A 17,329-nucleotide genomic window follows, 5' to 3' on the forward strand; every position below is an offset into this window, starting at 1 on the left:
TATATTTCATATTTGAATTTTTATAGCTCTGTCTTATTTTATATATAAATAATAGTCTGGATAAAATAAAAAGCAAAAGCAACTTTGAAGAAGGAAATATGTAATAAAAAGACCTTGTAAGCCCACACAATGGCAAAGAGGCTGGAATCTGCCTCACTGAAGGAATTTCATGTGCTGGCTCTATAAAATTGAGTTTTTTTTTTTTTTTTCTTCTGTAGCTGCTGATGGCCATACTTTGGGGCCTTCTGCTCCCTACTCAAATGCTGCCAACCTGAGTTGCTGTGCCTTTATATCCTGGAGGTGTAGACCCACTCAAGCTGATTAGATGAGGTGACACTTCCCAGGGTAGGGGACTACCCAGGGATACAGTGGGTACATCTATTTCACCCACTGGGCTTAGCAAGGAAGTCTTTAGGCTTAAAGTAAAGCAATACTCTCTTGACTAATGAGATCTAATGTGGTTTTCTGGAAATACTGAACTTAAAAAAAAAAAAAAGTGAAGTACAACCATCATGAAAGTGAAACTGTGTTAGTAATGGACAAAGGTCAGCTGACTATTCTTAGGAAAAGCAAATGATTTTCTAGTAAGTAGGAGATTTTGGAAGACAAGCCTCTTTATGTGAGGCAACTTGGTTCAGTGAGAAGGGACAAGACCTTTGAACCTGAAGTATCCTGAGGGATATGTGACCATAGGCAAGTTCTCAACTGCTCTGCCACTCAGTATCCTGACCCATAAAACGGAGATGATGATCCTCCATGTTCTGTCTGAATTATGTGTGCTGTCAGTTGATGGCACTCACTGCTGAATATCTATAAGTAGAAACATCCAAAACTTAAAAAAAAAAAAAAAAAGCCTGTGTAGGTGCTAGAGTCATAATAATAAAAGGTGAAGGAAATCAAGAATTTGTGTGCAGAAAATAATGTGTCCACTTATATGTGAACAGATTAATTAATCAATTGATTAAGCAAGTATGTGTTCACAAAGGTTCTGCTCTTGGTCTACAAAACATTGCAGGAAAAGGCATACATAAATGGGAAGTTCTCTACTCCCTGGTCTCCCTCCCTAGACTAGTTGGGGAACATAGAAACATAGCTCATAATCCCAGTAAATTCCCAATGAAACTTAAACTTGAAGGATGCATCAAGGCTGCTTCTCAACTACCAGATGAAGTAATGCTCAAGTTTGCCAAATGGCTAGCCAGGGGCAGGGAGAGCAGGAGAGGAGAATTATCAGGGATGAGAGTCGCCATACCGCCAAAGTGTTAGACACTGTTTTGCTCTGTTTAATTCAGATCTATGTTGTATGAAGCAAATACTAGATAAACTAGAATGAAGCAAGGGCTCGTTTCAGCACCACATGACCACAGAAGGCTGTTTTACTTGTGGACAGGTGATTGCCTTCCTGGTTAACCTCAAACTTTTTTGTTTTTTTTTTGTCCTCTTTTCACAATAATCACTTTTCCTACCTTTGGGCGCTATATCTAAGAACTGATCCCGGAGGTTGTCCAGCTGCTCGATGGTCAGGGTGCCGTTTTCCTCCTTTTCCACAGGTGGAGGGCGTACCGGAGGAGGTGGATCTGGAAAGACTTTGATATCGCCATTAATGAAGAAGCCTTCTTGGTCTAAATAAAGTTCATTCTGAATTTTGGTTGATGTTTCAATGTGATAGCGAGCTACCCCAGTTAGTTTTTCCACACTGAAAATGGAAACATGAATAGGTTTATCCCCATTGAAAATACTATCAGATTAATAGTGTTTTCTTCTTAGACATACACAAAGAGTTAACACATTAGAAAATATAGCTAAGTTAGAAAATTCAGTCTGCATGTTTAAAAATTATAATTTATCCTCAAGTCCATTTGTACAAAGGCAGGGTAAAAATAAATAAATATAGATTAGAAGTAAAATATATGCTCATTACAGGGCTAATAGTCCCACATTTTATACAAAACTGAACAAAAAGAGATTCCATTAAAATGATTTTACTAGTATTAGGCAAGATTATGTCAAGAGATATATTTCATTCAAAATATAGACCAGAATAAGGTTATATGACAGAAAATCCTGTAAAATATGACTATTAGTATAACACATTTATTTGGAATGAGGACAAGTTGTGTGTAAAGTGAATTAAAGTTGATAATGGATTTCAAGAAAAGTGGCTTTTCTCCAACTTTATATCAAGGAGTTTGATGTGACCTAAGACCCATTTGACAGAATGGACTCTGACAAGATAGCCCGTTGAAATTGCTTTCCTATGTTTATGGAGAATAACGTTGTTGGTATTGTTTAGTTGTGTCTGACTCTTTTGTGACACAATGAACTGTAGCCCACCAGGTTCCTCTGTCCATGGGATTCTCCAGGCAAGAATACTGACATGGGTTGCCACTACCTTCTCCAGGGAATCTTTCTGACCTAGGCACTGAACCCACATCTCCTGCATTGCAGGCGGATTCTTTACCACTGAGTCACCTGGGAAACCTGGTGAATAGTAATTCCCAGCTAAATCACATAGTATAAGCAGTCACAGTTTGGAGCGACTGTGGTGCGGTGGAAAGAACCCTGGAAGCTGAGCTCTCATCGTACACCTTCTCCAGCCCTGGGTCCTTGAGTTAGTGATTTAAGCTCTCCAATTTCCTCATCTTTGCAAGGGAGCCCAAAACACATAACTCCATACCTTATGGTTATTAATGTGAAATCACATAGAGCATGGATTTAGGTTTTCCTAGGGATTATAGTTAGGAGAAGGCAATGGCACCCCACTCCAGTACTCTTGCCTGGAAAATCCCACGGATGGAGGAGGCTGGTAGGCTGCAGTCCATGGGGTCGCTAAGAGTCAGACATGACTGAATGACTTCACTTTCACTTTTCACTTTCATGCATTGGAGAAGGAAATGGAAACCCACTCCAGTGTTCTTGCCTGGAGAATCCCAGGGATGCCGGAGCCTGGTGGGCTACCGTCTATGGGGTCGCACAGAGTTGGACACGACTGAAGCGACTTAGCAGCAGCAGGGATTATAGTTCGGAGAAGGCAATGGCACCCCACTCCAGTACTCTTGCCTGGAAAATCCCATGGATGAAGGAGCCTGGTAGGCTGCAGTCCATGGGGTCGCTAAGAGTCCGACACGACTGAGTGACTTCACTTTCACTTTCACTTTCATGCATTGGAGAAGGAAATGGCAACCCACGCCAGTGTCCTTGCCTGGAGAATCCCAGGGACAGGGGAGCCTAGTGGGCTGCCGTCGCACAGAGTCAGACACGACTGAAGTGACAGCAGCAGCAGCAGAAGCAGCAGGGTTTATAGTTATGGGTCTAACTAAAGGATTCACGGGGTCTCAAAGAGTCGAACATGACTGAGCGACTGAACTGAACTGAAAGGCTACTTTAAAGGCCAGAGAAGTTTTATACAATAACTAAAATATCACTGTAATACAGAAAGAATCTTACATCTTGCAATAAAGATTGAACATGGCAGAAAAGTGCATATTTAATCTGCTTTTATATAACTCTGCTGCTGCTGCTGTGTCACTTCAGTTGTGTCTGACTCTGTGTGACCCCATAGACGGCAGCCCACCAGGCTCCCCTGTCCCTGGGATTCTCCAGGCAAGAACACTGGAGTGGGTTGCCATTTCCTTCTCCATTTATATAACTCAGGAACACCAAAATAAACCTCCCCCCCAACAACAACAACAAAAAATCATATTAGTCATTTTCTTTCAAAAGGCAATCTTGAATTTAATTCCAGTACACTGTATTTGTGAGGTATTTGTGAGTGCCCATATAGTAGGTATCATCTAGGTACTTTCTGCTTGATGGTGTTTGTGGGTGGGGCAGAGAAGGGGCACTGGGTTAGGAGGGACGCCAAGTGCATGCAGAGACCCAGCCAGAACCAGGGTATCAAAATAAGTGCGCCATCTAGTGGAAAGTTATGAAGAGTACCCTCAAAAGGAGGGTAGGGTAAGGAGAAATGCCCGAGAATGAAAAGTGGGATTTGAAGTTGAAAGAGATCTGATAGGTCTCCCTATTCATTTTTTCTTGCCACTTGAGGATTTTTGCAAGAACCAAAACCAAGAGCATAGCTGAACAGTACTAGGTTTTCATTTCTTGTGGCCATATTCAGGTATCAGAGAGAGACATACACACAGAATCCATCTGAGAAATAGGCATGTCAGATAAAAATAAGCATTTACACTTAGTAAATGTGCCACAAGGATGGGCGCTGTGAACCCTAAGAATGAAGAAGGTATGCTTTCATTTGTAAGTGGCAGGCAGAGATCAGGACTGTACATCACTGTTCTATGAGTTAAGCATGATGGCAATGAGGTGACCAGGCTGAGGGGTATGTCTGTGCGTGTGTGTGTGTGTGTGTGTGAGAGAGAGCTACTTAGATACAAACAATGAAGCTGAGGATTTTACAACAGAACTTTCACAATGAGGCAAGCACTGGAGAAAACAAACCATAACAACCATCTTCTAGCTGGCCCATGTTGCTTCTAAGAACACTTGCCGTTTGTATTCTATGTATGCTGTGACTTCCAACTTATCAGTAAATGTTTATTGCAAACTGTAGTATGGCCCAGAATCTAGCAGAAACCTCTAGAAGAGCCTGGTTGGAGTGTTTTCTTTTACAGATGAGGCTTGTGGGGTAGGAGGTGATTAGGCGTGCTGTAATTTGTGGACAAGGAGAGAGTTCCCATCTCTTGGTCTCCTGACTGTTGAGGGCGTTTCTCTCTGCTGAGCTGCTTTCTTACACCTTTCAGGGGAGAATTAAGAGGATGAGATGTTCTCTAAGGACCTGTACCTCCCCATAAAGAACAATGATCGGTCACAGGTCTGTTTCTGCTCTAGACTACAGTTCTGTTCCTCACTAGAAATGAGGATCTAGAAAGTCTTTAGAATCTAACAGAAAGGTAAATTGGCTGTCACAAGGCAATCAGCCTAACAGGGAAAGCATTCCTGTAAATGCCTTCTCCATCTCCTGCTCACTGGCCCTGACTAATAAGAAGCCTGGCATTAGAAAGATATGAAACATTATATCATGTCTAAAGAATAATTTTAAATTGCTTATATGCTTACCTTGTACACTAAGGTCCTCATGGAGCAGTGGGAAAACCAAACTATCATAAATAATGTGCAGTAGTGCCCTTTAATACATGACTTAACTGTGGTTAAGAAGCAACACAAGTGTATAGGTGATTTCCTAAAAGGTCAAAATTCTATTTATAAATGCAATTCACATTTGTAAACATCTTAACATTTTTTGGTCAATTTTGGTCTTCAGGCATTAGCAAAGTAAATACTCAAAATACTTAAAATGTCATGCAGTTCTTTACCTGGCCATTTCATTCAAGTACCTCTCACCGAGCCACTTTTCCATGAGTCTATATACATCAACCGCCTTTATTACTAACTCTTCCAGGAAAGCCAATGCTTTTACCTTTATCAGTTCAAGTCGGAACTGTGTAGCTATCTCTATTTAAAAAAGAGAAATAAAGATGTTTTTAATGTATTATATGGCATGAACTTTCTGATAAACCAAATTCAATTTTGAACCAATTATGCTTTAGTTTGTGGAAATTTTGGCACATCTTTGATATACCAAGATGGATAATTAATAACCTATCCACCTTGGAAACAAAATAGCATGTGGTAGAGTCATTTGACAGTTTACTTAAACCAAAATTGTAATTCAATTTTACATATAATTGCACTTTGTCATATACCATTTGATAAATTGGAATGGGAAAACAGAAATAGATAATTTCTGAATTTTAAAAAGGGGGAGGCTAACTACGTCTCTTGATCTCTCTTCTTAGAACCTTGGGGAGACGACACCATATTCTTCAGCAGAGGTGAGAGGAGGGTGAAGCCCGTGGTCCCAGGGCCTATTGATATTCTCGGCACACGGTGAGGTCTGTGATTTCCCTCTAAAATATATGTCCAGTCTTTCTTCTTTGCTTCTTCTATTGCCACGTTTTGACACTGATTTATATCTCACCTCCACTATGGCAACCACCTCCACCCTGCTTTCTCTAAGTTCCCTTCCCCACCTCAAATCCAAATCCACCAATCCCAGAGTGACCTGTCTCACCTGCACACATGCTTCTGAGCACTTTCTGCCCAGAATTCTTTACTAGCTCCCAGTTGCCATAAGGGAAACGGAACTTTCTGGGCAGCGCCTATGTGACCCTCCACCTCCCAGATCCAGAATGTGCCTCAGACTCCACAGCTACTCCCCATCGGTGGGTCGCATAGTTCCCCTCTCCAATCTGTGCCCCCATTGTCCCCTGCACACATTTCTCACATTCTTCTTGTTCAGCTCAAGCATGAATTCAACTGCATGGAAGTCTTTCTTGACTTCCTGCTTGTGCCCTTTGTCCTGTCCACCGAGCTCCAATATCACAACATATTGTAAGTGATCATTTGCAGTTCTGTTCCTATTTTTTTTCTTTTGATGCTTTGTGTTTGTGTATATATGTGTATATTTTTTTCACCTACTGTAGGACTGGCATACAGTAGAAACTCAGAAAACCTTTATTGTGTAAATACGTGAATTCAGCCACACTAGGAACCACGTACGCAATGAACTGAAGGATGACATATACTTAGCCACTGAAAGCAGATGTGGGAACAGGCAATGTGACAAGCATGTGTCTTGACTTCCTGTGTTCAACATCCTTCAGATTTTACTCTTGAAAATAATAAAGCAGGTGGTAGGATGATGAAGAGAGGGGAGAAAAGGAGAGAATCAAGGGATGGAAAGTATCTTTAGTAGCTAATCGTCATTGAGTAGTTAATGGGTCCCAGCGTATCCAACACTGCATTTTTACAGTTTTGACATCTAGTATATTGACCATGGCTTCTTTCCAATGAGGATACTTTGGTTCAATTTCTTGATCTTTTCAAATTCTGTTTTGAATTGTATTATAAGACACTTGGAAGAGCCAGGAGGAGTTTATGTTGTATAAAATTGTCGCTCTCCATAGAGGAGGCCCTTGAATGTTATTGATACGTCACTAACTCTTCCATGGGGTCTACTCCCAAGAGCTCCCTTTCAGGACTGGTTAACCTTTAGTCAGGGTTTACTTGCCTAATGAAATGCCTAAATTATTCTTATTATATTATAGAAGCATAACCTTAAGCCTTCTTTCAGCCTATAAGATCACACCAACTTTAAAACATTGCTTCTCTTTTTTGACTTTGAGATTTTAATTACTGCTGATTGCAGCCATGAAATTAAAAGATGCTTACTCCTTGGAAGGAAAGTTATGACCAACCTAGATAGCATATTCAAAAGCAGAGATATTACTTTGCCAACAAAGTCCGTCTAGTCAAGGCTATGGTTTTTCCAGTGGTCATGTATGGATGTAAGTGTTGGACTGTGAAGAAAGCTAAGCACCGAAGAATTGATGCTTTTGAACTTTGGTGTTGGAGAAGACTCTTCAGAGTCCCTTGGACTGCAAGGACATCCAACAAGTCCATCCTAAAGGAGATCAGTCCTGGGTGTTCATTGGAAGGACTGATGCTGAAGCTGAAACTCCAATACTTTGGCCACCTCATGCAAACAGTTGACTCATTGGAAAAGACCCTGATGCTGGGAGGGATTGGGGGCAGGAGGAGAAGGGGATGACAGAGGATGAGATGGCTGGATGGCATCACCGACTCAATGGACATGAGTTTGAGTGAACTCTGGGAGTTGGTGATGGACAGGGAGGCCTGGCGTGCTGCGATTCATGGGGTCGCAAAGAGTCAGACACGACTGAGCGACTGAACTGAACTGAACTGATGCTCTCCTAACCTCTTCCCAAATTCCCTTTTTGAGATCCCAGCAGACAATCATACAGTAGTCAGATCTAGTTTTCATATGGTTGCATGAAAACAGCCAAATGAGTGTTATGCCTTTCAGTCAGTTTGCTTGTTCCTCATAGACACAAAATCAGCCAAGGGCTGCTTGCCTACTGGTCTATTTTCTACTCAAAATATCATCTTAGTTCTTTCTAATTGCTACCTTCAAATTGCAGGGCAGCAAGATGCTCTTCCTTTATTCTGAGCTTCAGTTCGTTTTTCACTTCCACTTCCTCAGTCTCTTCTGCTGGCACTACTACAGGAGCAGCTTCTGCCATAGGTGGGGATTTACCTGAAAGGGTAATGAATTATGCTGAGTTATCTGCTAATGGGCAAGTATACACACAGGGTCTTGGATAAAATGCATACAAAGTGGAGTGTGTAGAGCTATACATGTCTAGTGATTTGGGAAGGAGAGACCCCGGGCCAGACAGTGTGAGTGATGAAACATTAATAATCCTTCCTTGAGAATTCTCCATGTGGTATCTGGCTGGATACATATAAAAACGCCCCATTCATGTAGCATCATGGAAAGATGAGATATGCGGCTAGTGCAGACATGATCACAGACTCCAAAGAGGGTTCAATTTAGAGTTTGGGGACAGAAATTAGCAAACCCCAAGATTGTGCTGGCCACCTGGAGAAACAACAGTCTTCAAAGGATATTTGCACTGACCAGTGTTCCCCAGGTCCTCATCAAGAAAGACCAGAGAACAGCCTCATGCAGATACAGTGGAAATGTAGCCTATGGTCAAGAATCTGTAATTCACTTCATTTAAAAAAAATTAATTTATTTATTTTAATTGGAGATTAATCACTTTACAATATTGTAGTGGTTTTTGCCATACATTCACATGAATCATCCATAGGTGTACATGTGTTCCCCATCCTGAACCCCCCTCCCACCTCCCTTCCCATCCCCTCCCTCAGGGTCATCCCAGTGCACCGGCCCTGAGCACCCTGTCTCATGCATCAAACCTGGACTGGTGATCTATTTCACATATGATAATATACATGTTTCAATGCTATTCTCTCAAATCATCCCACCCTCGCCTTCTCCCACAGAGTCCAAAAGACTGTACTTTACATCTGTGTCTTTTTTGCTGTCTCGCATATAGGGTCATCGTTACCATCTTTCTAAACTCCATATATATGTGTTAATATACGGTATTGGTATTTTTCTTTCTGGCTTACTTCACTCTGTATAGTAGGCTCCAGTTTCATTCACCTCTTTAGAACTGATTCAAATACATTCTTTTTAATTGCTGAGTAATATTCCATTGTGTGTATGTACCACAGCTTTCTTATCCATTCTCCTGCTGATAGACATCTAGGTTGCTTCCATGTCCTGGCTATTGTAAATATTAGTGCTGAAGTGAACATTGGAGTACACGTGTCTCTTTCAATTCTGGTTTCCTGGCTGTGTATGCTCAGCAGTGGGTTTGCTGGGTCATATGGCAGTTCTATTTCCAGTTTTTTAAGGAATCTCCACACTGTTCTGCATAGTGGCTGTACTAGTTTGCATTCCCACCAACAGTGTAATAGTGTTCCCTTTTATCCGCACGTTCTCCAGCATTTATTGTTTGTAGACTTTTTGATAGCAGCCATTCTGACTGGCATGAAATGGTACCTCATTGTGGTTTTGATTTGCATTTCTCTGATAATGAGTGATGTTGAGCATCTTTTCATGTGTTTGTTAGCCATCTGTATGTCTTCTTTGGAGAAATGTCTATTTAGTTCTTTGGCCCATTTTTTGATTGGGTCATTTATTTTTCTGGAATTGAGCTGCAGGAGCTGCTTGTATATTTTTGAGATTAATTCTTTGTCAGTTGCTTTGTTTGCTATTATTTTCTCCCATTCTGAAGGCTATCTTTTCACCTTGCTTATAGTTTCCTTTGTTGTACAAAAGCTTTTAAGTTTAATTATGTACCATTTGTTTATTTTTGCTTTGATTTCCATTACTCTGGGAGGTGGGTCATAGAGGATCCTTCTGTGATTTATGTCAGAGGGTGTTCTGCCTATGTTTTCCTCTAGGAGTTTTATAGTTTCTGGTCTTACGTTTAGATCTTTAATCCATTTTGAGTTTATTTTTGTGTATGGTGTTAGAAAGTGTTCTAGTTTCATTCTTTTACAAGTGGTTGACCAGTTTACCCAGCACCACTTGTTAAAGAGATTGTCTTTTCTCTATTGTATATTCTTGCCTCCTTTGTCAAAGATAAGGTGTCCATAGGTGTGTGGATTTATTTCTGGGCTTTCTATTTTGTTCCATTGATCTATATTTCTGTCTTTGTGCCAGTACCATACTGTCTTGATGACTGTAGCTCTGTAGTATAGTCTGAAGTCAGGCAGGTTGATTCCTCCAGTTCCATTCTTCTTTCTCAAGATTGCTTTGGCTATTCGAGGTTTTTTGTATTTCCATACAAACTGTGAAATTATTTGTTCTAGTTCTCTGAAAAATACCATTGGTAGCTTGATAGGGATTGCATTGAATCTATAGATTGCTTTGGGTAGTATACTCATTTTCACTATATTCATTCTTCTGATCCATGAACATGGTATATTTCTCCATCTATTTGTATCATCTTTGATTTCTTTCATCAGTGTTTTATAGTTTATCAGTTTATATATAGGTCTTTGTTTCTTTAGGTATAGTTATTCCTAAGTATTTTATGCTTTTTGTTGCAATGGTGAATGGAATTGTTTCCTTAATTTCTCTTTCTGTTTTCTCATTGTTAGTGTATAGGAATGAAAGGGATTTCTGAGTGTTAAATTTATATCCTGAAACTTTACTACATTCATTGATTAGCTCTAGAAATTTTTTGGTGGAGTCTTCAGGGTTCTCTATGTAGAGGATCATGCCATCTGCAAACAGTGAGAGTTTTACTTCTTATTTTCCAGTCTAGATTCCTTTTATTTCTTTTTCTGCTCTGATTGCTGTGGCTAAAACTTCCAAAACTGTGTTGAATAGTAGTGGTGAGAGTGGGCACCCTTGTCTTGTTCCTGATTTTAGGGGAAATGCTTTCAATTTTTCACCATTCAGGATAATGCTTGCCGTGGGTTTATCATATATGGCTTTTATTATGTTGAGGTACATTCCATCTATTCCTGCTTTCTGGAGGGTTTTTATCACAAATGCATGTTGAATTTTGTCAAAGGCTTTCTCTGCATCTATTGAGATGATCATATAATTTTTATCTTTCAATTTGTTAATGTGGTGTATCACATTGATTGATTTATGGATATTAAAGAATCCTTGCAACCCTGGGATAAAGCCCACTTGGTCATGATGTATGATCTTTTTAATATGTTGTTGGATTCTGTTTGCTAGAATTTTGTTAAGGATTTTTGCATCTATGTTCATCTATTGGCCTGTAGTTTGCTTTTTTGTGTGGCGTCTTTGTCTGGTTTTGGTATTAGGGTGATGGTGGCCTCATAGAATGAGTTTGGAAGTTTACCTTCCTCTGCAGTTTTCTGGAAGAGTTTGAGTAGGATAGATATTAGCTCTTCTCTAAATTTTTGGTAGAATTCAGCTGTGAAGCCGTCTGGACCTGGGTTTTTCTTTTCTGGAAGATTTCTGATTACAGTTTTGATTTCCATGTTGTGATGGGAAAATCTGTTAAGATTTTCTATTTCTTCCTGTTTCAGTTTTGGAAAGTTATACTTTTCTAAGAATTTGTCCATTTCCTCCAGGTTGTCCATTTTATTGGCATATAGTTGCTGATAGTAGTCTCTTATGATCCTTTGTATTTCTGTGTTGTCTGTTGTGATTTCTCCATTTTCATTTTTGATTTTGTTAATTTGATTCTTCTCCCTTTTTTCTTGATGAATCTGGCTAATGGTTTGTTTATTTTATTTATCTTCTCAAAGCTTTTAGCTTTGCTGATTTTTGGTATGGTCTTCTTTGTTTCTTTTTCATTTATTTCTGCTTTAATTTTTATGAGTTTTTTCCTTCTACTAACCCTGGGGTTCTTCATTTCTTCTTTTTCTAGTTGCGTTAGGTATAGGGTTAGGTTATTTATTTGATTTTTATCTTGTTTCTTGGGGTAAGCTTGTATTGCTATGAATGTTCCCCTTAGCACTGCTTTTGCTGAATCCCATAGGTGTTGGGTTGTTGTGTTTTCATTTTCATTAGTTTCTGTGCATATTTTGATTTCTTTTTTTTGATTTCTTCTGTGATTTGTTGGTTATTCAGAAGCATATTGTTTAGCCTCCATATGTTTGTATTTTTAATAGTTTTTTTCCTGTAGTTGACATCTAATCTTACCACAGTGTAATCAGAAAAGATGTCTGGAATGATTTCAATTTTTTTTAATTTACCAAGGCCTGATTTATGGCCCAGGATGTGATCTGTCCTGTAGAATGTTCCGTGTGCACTTTAGAAAAAGGTTAAATTCATTGTTTTGTGGTGAAATGTCCTATAGATATCAATTAGGTCTAACTGGTCCATTGTATCATTTAAACTTTGTGTTTCCGTGTTAATTTTCTGTTTAGTTGATCTATCCATAGGTGTGAGTGTGGTATTAAAGTCTCCTACTATTATTGTGTCACTGTAAATCTCCACTTTCATACTTGTTAGCATTTGCCTTACATATTGTGGTGCTTATATATATATATATTTATATATACATAGTCTATATATATATATATTTGTAATTGTTATATCTTCTTCTTGGATTGATCCTTTGATCATTATGTAGTGTCCTTCTTTGTCTCTCTTCACAGCCTTTATTTCAAAGTCTATTTTATCTGATATGAGTATTGCTACTTCTGCTTTCTTTTGGTCTCCATTTGTGTGAAATATCTTTTTCCAGCCCTTCACTTTCAGTCTGTATGTGTCCCTTGTTTTGAGGTAAGTCTCTTGTAGACAGCATATATAGGGGTCTTGTTTTTGTATCCATTCAGCCAGTCTTTGTCTTTTGGTTGGGGCATTCAACCCATTTACATTTAAGGTAATTATTGATAAGTATGATCCTGTTGCCATTTACTTTATTGTTTGGGGTTTGAGTTTATACACCTTTTCTGTCTTTCCTGTCTAGAGAAGATCTTTTAGCATTTGTTGAAGAGCTGGTTTGGTGGTGCTGAATTCCCAGCTTTTGCTTGTCTATAAAGCTTTTGATTTCTCTATCATATTTGAATGAGATCCTTTCTGGGTACAGTAATCTGGGTTGTAGATTTTTCTTTTCATCACTTTAAGTATGTCCTGCCATTCCCTCTGGCCTGAAGAGTTTCTTTAGAAAGATCAGCTGTTATCCTTATGGGAATCACCTTGTGTGTTATTTGTTGTTTTTTCCTTGCTGCTTTTAACATTTTTCTTTGTGTTTGATCTTAGTTAATTTGAGTAACATGTGTCTTGGGGTGTTTCGCCTTGGGTTTATCCTGTTTGGGACTCTCCGGGTTTCTTGGACTTGGGTGGCTATTTCCTTTCCCATTTTAGGGACGTTTTCACCTATTATCTCCTCAAATATTTTCTCATGGCTTTTCTTTTGTCTTCTTCTTCTGGGACTCCTATGATTCGAATGTTGGGGTGTTTGACATTATCCCAGAGGTCTCTGAGATTGTCCTCATTTCTTTTAATTCTTTCTTCTTTTTTCCTCTCTGTTTCATTTATTTCCCCCATTATACCTTCCACCTCACTTATCCTATCTTCTGCCTCAGTTATTCTACTGTTGGTTCCCTCCAGAGTGTTTTTGATCTCAGTTATTGCGTTATTCATTATTGATTGACTCTTTTATTTCTTTTAGGTCCTTGTTAAACATTTCTTGAATCTTCTCAATCCTTGTCTCCAGACTATCTGTAACTTCATTTTGTTTTCAAGATTTTGGATCATTTTTACTATCATTATTCTGAATTCTTTTCCAGGTAGACTCCCTATCTCCTCCTCTTTTGTTTGGTTTGGTGGGCATTTATCATGTTCCTTTACCTGCTAAATATTTCTCTGCCTTTTCATCTTGTTTAGATTGCTGTGTTTGGGGTGGCCTTTCTGTATGCTGGAAGTTTGTGGTTCCTCTTTATTATGGAGGTTCCTCCCTGTGGGTGGAGTTGGACGAGTGGCTTGTCAAGGTTTCCCAGTTAGGGAAGCTTGCATCACTGTTGTGGTGGGTGGAGCTGGATCTCTTCTCTCTGGAGTGCAATGAAGTGTCCAGTAGTGAGTTTTGAGGTGTCTATGGGTTTGGTGTGACTTTTGGCCACCTGTATTTTAATGCTTAGGGTAATGTTCCTGCGCTGTTGGAGAATTAGCTTGGTATGTCTTGCTCTGAAACTTGTTGACTCTTGAGTGGAGCTTGGTTTCAGTGTAGGTATGGAGGTTTTTGGATGAGCTCTTGTCAATTAATGTTCCCTGGAGTCAGGAGTATTCTGGTGTTCTCAAGTTTTGAATTTAAGCCTCCTGCCTCTGGTTTTCAGTCTTATTCTTACAGTAGTCTCGAGACTTCTCCATCCATACTGCACTGATGATAAACCATCTTCTTTTGAAGATAATGGGCTGCCTTTATGGGTGTCTGGTGTCCTCTGCCAGAGTTCAGAAGTTGTTTTGTGGAATTTTCTCAGCGTTCCAATGATCTTTCGATGAATTTGTGGGCGAGAAAGTGGTCTCCCTGTCCTATTCCTCCACCATCTTAGGACCACCCCCCCCCACTTCATTGTTTTTTAACTAGTACTTAAGTATGAGTAGTTCAGAGATAGTCTATGAGAATTAGAAAATAAGGATTTGCCAGTGTTTGCCTGAGAATGTACCCATAAGAAATGGCAGTGTGATTCTAGCTGCAAGCCCAGCTTATACAATTCTGCTGCATCACTTCAGTCGTGTCCGACTCTGTGTGACCCCAGAGACGGCAGCCCACCAGTCTCCCCTGTCCCTGGGATTCTCCAGGCAAGAACACTGGAGTGGGTTGCCATTTCCTTTGCCATATACAATTCTACTTAGTTCAATAAATCTTTCTTGAAGTTCTGATCTCAAGGGGTTCAAATTTTGGGAAGAAGACAAATATTAACAAAGAAATTGTAATTAGATGTGTTGCATCTTATTTGCAGTAGTGGATGTGAGTATAAGTTACAGATGAAAGAGCCCTTAATTTCTCTGGTTTTCTGTATTAGCATCTGTAAAATTAGGAAATTTGACCCAACTAACTATTCCATTAAAGTAAATTGAATCATTTTCTTCAAATGCTGATTATTTCCTTTATGTTCACCGTTTGAGACAAATGAGGGTCACAAGTTCTTAATTGTAGTGCTACTCTTTCCTCTGTTCCAGGGGCCATCACCTCACGCCTCCCTCATCCTCAAGGCTTTGTTGTAACTCCCACTGTAGATACCTGGATGGACTCCACCCAGGAAGCACTTCCTACTTCCTCAGATGGAGTGAGATGACTGTGCTCCCCAGGGACCTCTTTTTCCTCTTTTTCCTCTATCTTAAAGAATTTTAGGCAGGAAGAGGCCTCCAGGAGGTTAAGTTAAACCTGAGATCTGAATTAAACCTAAGGGCATGGCAACCCACTCCAGTATTCTTGCTTGGAGAATCCCATGACAGAGGAGCCTGGTGGGCTACAGTCCATATGGTCACAAAGAGTAGGGCATGACTGAGTGACTAACACTTCCTCACTTTCACTTCAAGCCTGAAATTTACACACACAGAACTAGCTTTTGGGCTTCACTGGTGGCTCAGCGGTAAAGAATCGCCTGCAATACAGGAGATGCAAGAGATGCTGGTTCCATCCCTGGGTCGGGAAGATCCCCTGGAGAAGGAAATGGCAATCCACTCCAATATTCTTGCCTGGAAAATTCCATGGACAGAGGAGCCTGGCAGCCTACAATGGTCCATGGGGTTACAAAAAGTTGGACACGACTGAGTGACTAAACTACCACCTGTTGCTTGTAACCCTCTCTTGATTAAGGCAGCTACTATCAGTCCCCTTGCACATACTTTTCAGATTGCACAGTGTCATCTTGGGGTTCTTTTCACATGTTTTAAACTGTCTTTGAGATTTATTTCACCCTGAATACACTTGGTTATGTGGATAAACAACTTAAAAGGGGCTGGCATGGAGAATGTTTGCCAACTAACATTCAAGCTTACAGACACCTGAGTCTCTAAATAAAACCTAATGAACAGCATTCTAGTAGCTCAGAGGCTCATGTGCCTGGTTAAGTGCTTATTTTCCACCAAGGAAGGTTAAGCATCCACGGTTCTGGATGCTAAAGCTGCGAATACCTTTTCCTTTTTTGTCCTCTTTTTTTTTCTTGGGTGGTGGTGGTGGTGGCAGAGGCTCCTTTTTCACTTTTTTATTTGCAGCCACCTGAGGAAGTTTTTCTTTTGTTTCTGCTGGCTGGTTTTCTTTTTCTTCTTCCATGAGCCTCTGGTGAATTTCAGCAGCCACCTGGTTGTATAAGAGCAATACTTCAGTACATGCAACATTTATGAAAGATGATAACTATTTGGATTGAGTCATCACCCAATGTCATTGAAACCTCCTTTTACTGAAACAACCATGCCATGTATTAAGTCTTTACAGAACACACTTTGATGTTTCACTTAAATGGGAACCTGTCTCTGTCCTGAGATGTGGCTTCCTGAGGCCATCTGTGTGGCAGCCACTCACTTTCTCAAGCCCTGCCTGCCATGTGTCTTTCTGTTTCCTCATTGCTGCCTCCAAACCTGGAAAGCTTCAGAGTCATGCAAGCATTTCTTTCTCAATCTCAGACCTATGGATTGAATGCTCACTATTTTTCCAAGTTATTTAACTTACATGCAGAGTTCAGTTCAGTTCAGTTCAGTGACTCAGTCGTGTCCGACTCTTTGCGACCCCATGAATCGCAGCACGCCAGGCCTCCCTGTCCATCACCAACTCCCGGAGTTCACTCAGACTCACATCCATTGAGTCAGTGAAGCCATCCAGCCATCTCATCCTCTGTTGTCCCTGCCTCCTCCTGCCCTCAATCCCTCCCAGCATCAGAGTCTTTTCCAATGATTCAACTCTTCACATGAGGTGGCCAAAGTACTGGAGTTTCAGCTTTAGCATCATTTCTTCCAAAGAAATCCCAGGGCTGATCTCCTTCAGAATGGACTGGTTGGATCTCCTCTCAGTCCAAGGGACTCTCAAGAGTCTTCTCCAACACCACAGTTCAAAAGCATCAATTCTTCGGCACTCAGCCTTCTTCACAGTCCAACTCTCACATCCATACATGACCACTGGAAAAACCATAGCCTTGACTAGACGGACCTTTGTTGGCAAAGTAATGTCTCTGCTTTTCAATATGCTATCAAAGGTTGGTCATAACTTTCCTTCCAAGGAGTAAGTGTCTTTTAATTTCATGGCTGCAGTCACCATCTGCAGTGATTTGGGAGCCCAGAAAAAATAAAGTCTGACACTGTTTCCACTGTTTCCCCATCTATTTGCCATGAAGTGATGGGACCAGATGCCATGATCTTCATTTTCTAAATGTTGAGCTTTAAGCCAACTTTTTCACTCTCCACTTTCACTTTCATCAA

General features: G+C 40.2%; 1 protein-coding gene across 3 annotated transcripts in view; it reads right to left on the minus strand.

Annotated features, from left to right (window-relative positions):
* The window catches only part of SPEF2 (sperm flagellar 2), a 202,328-nt gene that overhangs the window by 43,313 nt on the left and 141,686 nt on the right, over window positions 1-17,329 (minus strand). For all 3 annotated transcript variants that reach the window (XM_061393749.1, XM_061393748.1, XM_061393747.1), the window contains 4 exons: window positions 16,052-16,217; window positions 8,009-8,137; window positions 5,334-5,472; window positions 1,467-1,696 (listed from right to left, as the gene is read on the minus strand). In XM_061393749.1, coding sequence (XP_061249733.1) covers window positions 1,467-1,696; window positions 5,334-5,472; window positions 8,009-8,137; window positions 16,052-16,217 — 664 coding nt within the window. The remainder of the gene's footprint in view (window positions 1-1,466; window positions 1,697-5,333; window positions 5,473-8,008; window positions 8,138-16,051; window positions 16,218-17,329) is intronic.

Source organism: Bos javanicus, chromosome 20, assembly GCF_032452875.1.
Source record: "Bos javanicus breed banteng chromosome 20, ARS-OSU_banteng_1.0, whole genome shotgun sequence".
Lineage (NCBI taxonomy): Eukaryota > Metazoa > Chordata > Mammalia > Artiodactyla > Bovidae > Bos > Bos javanicus.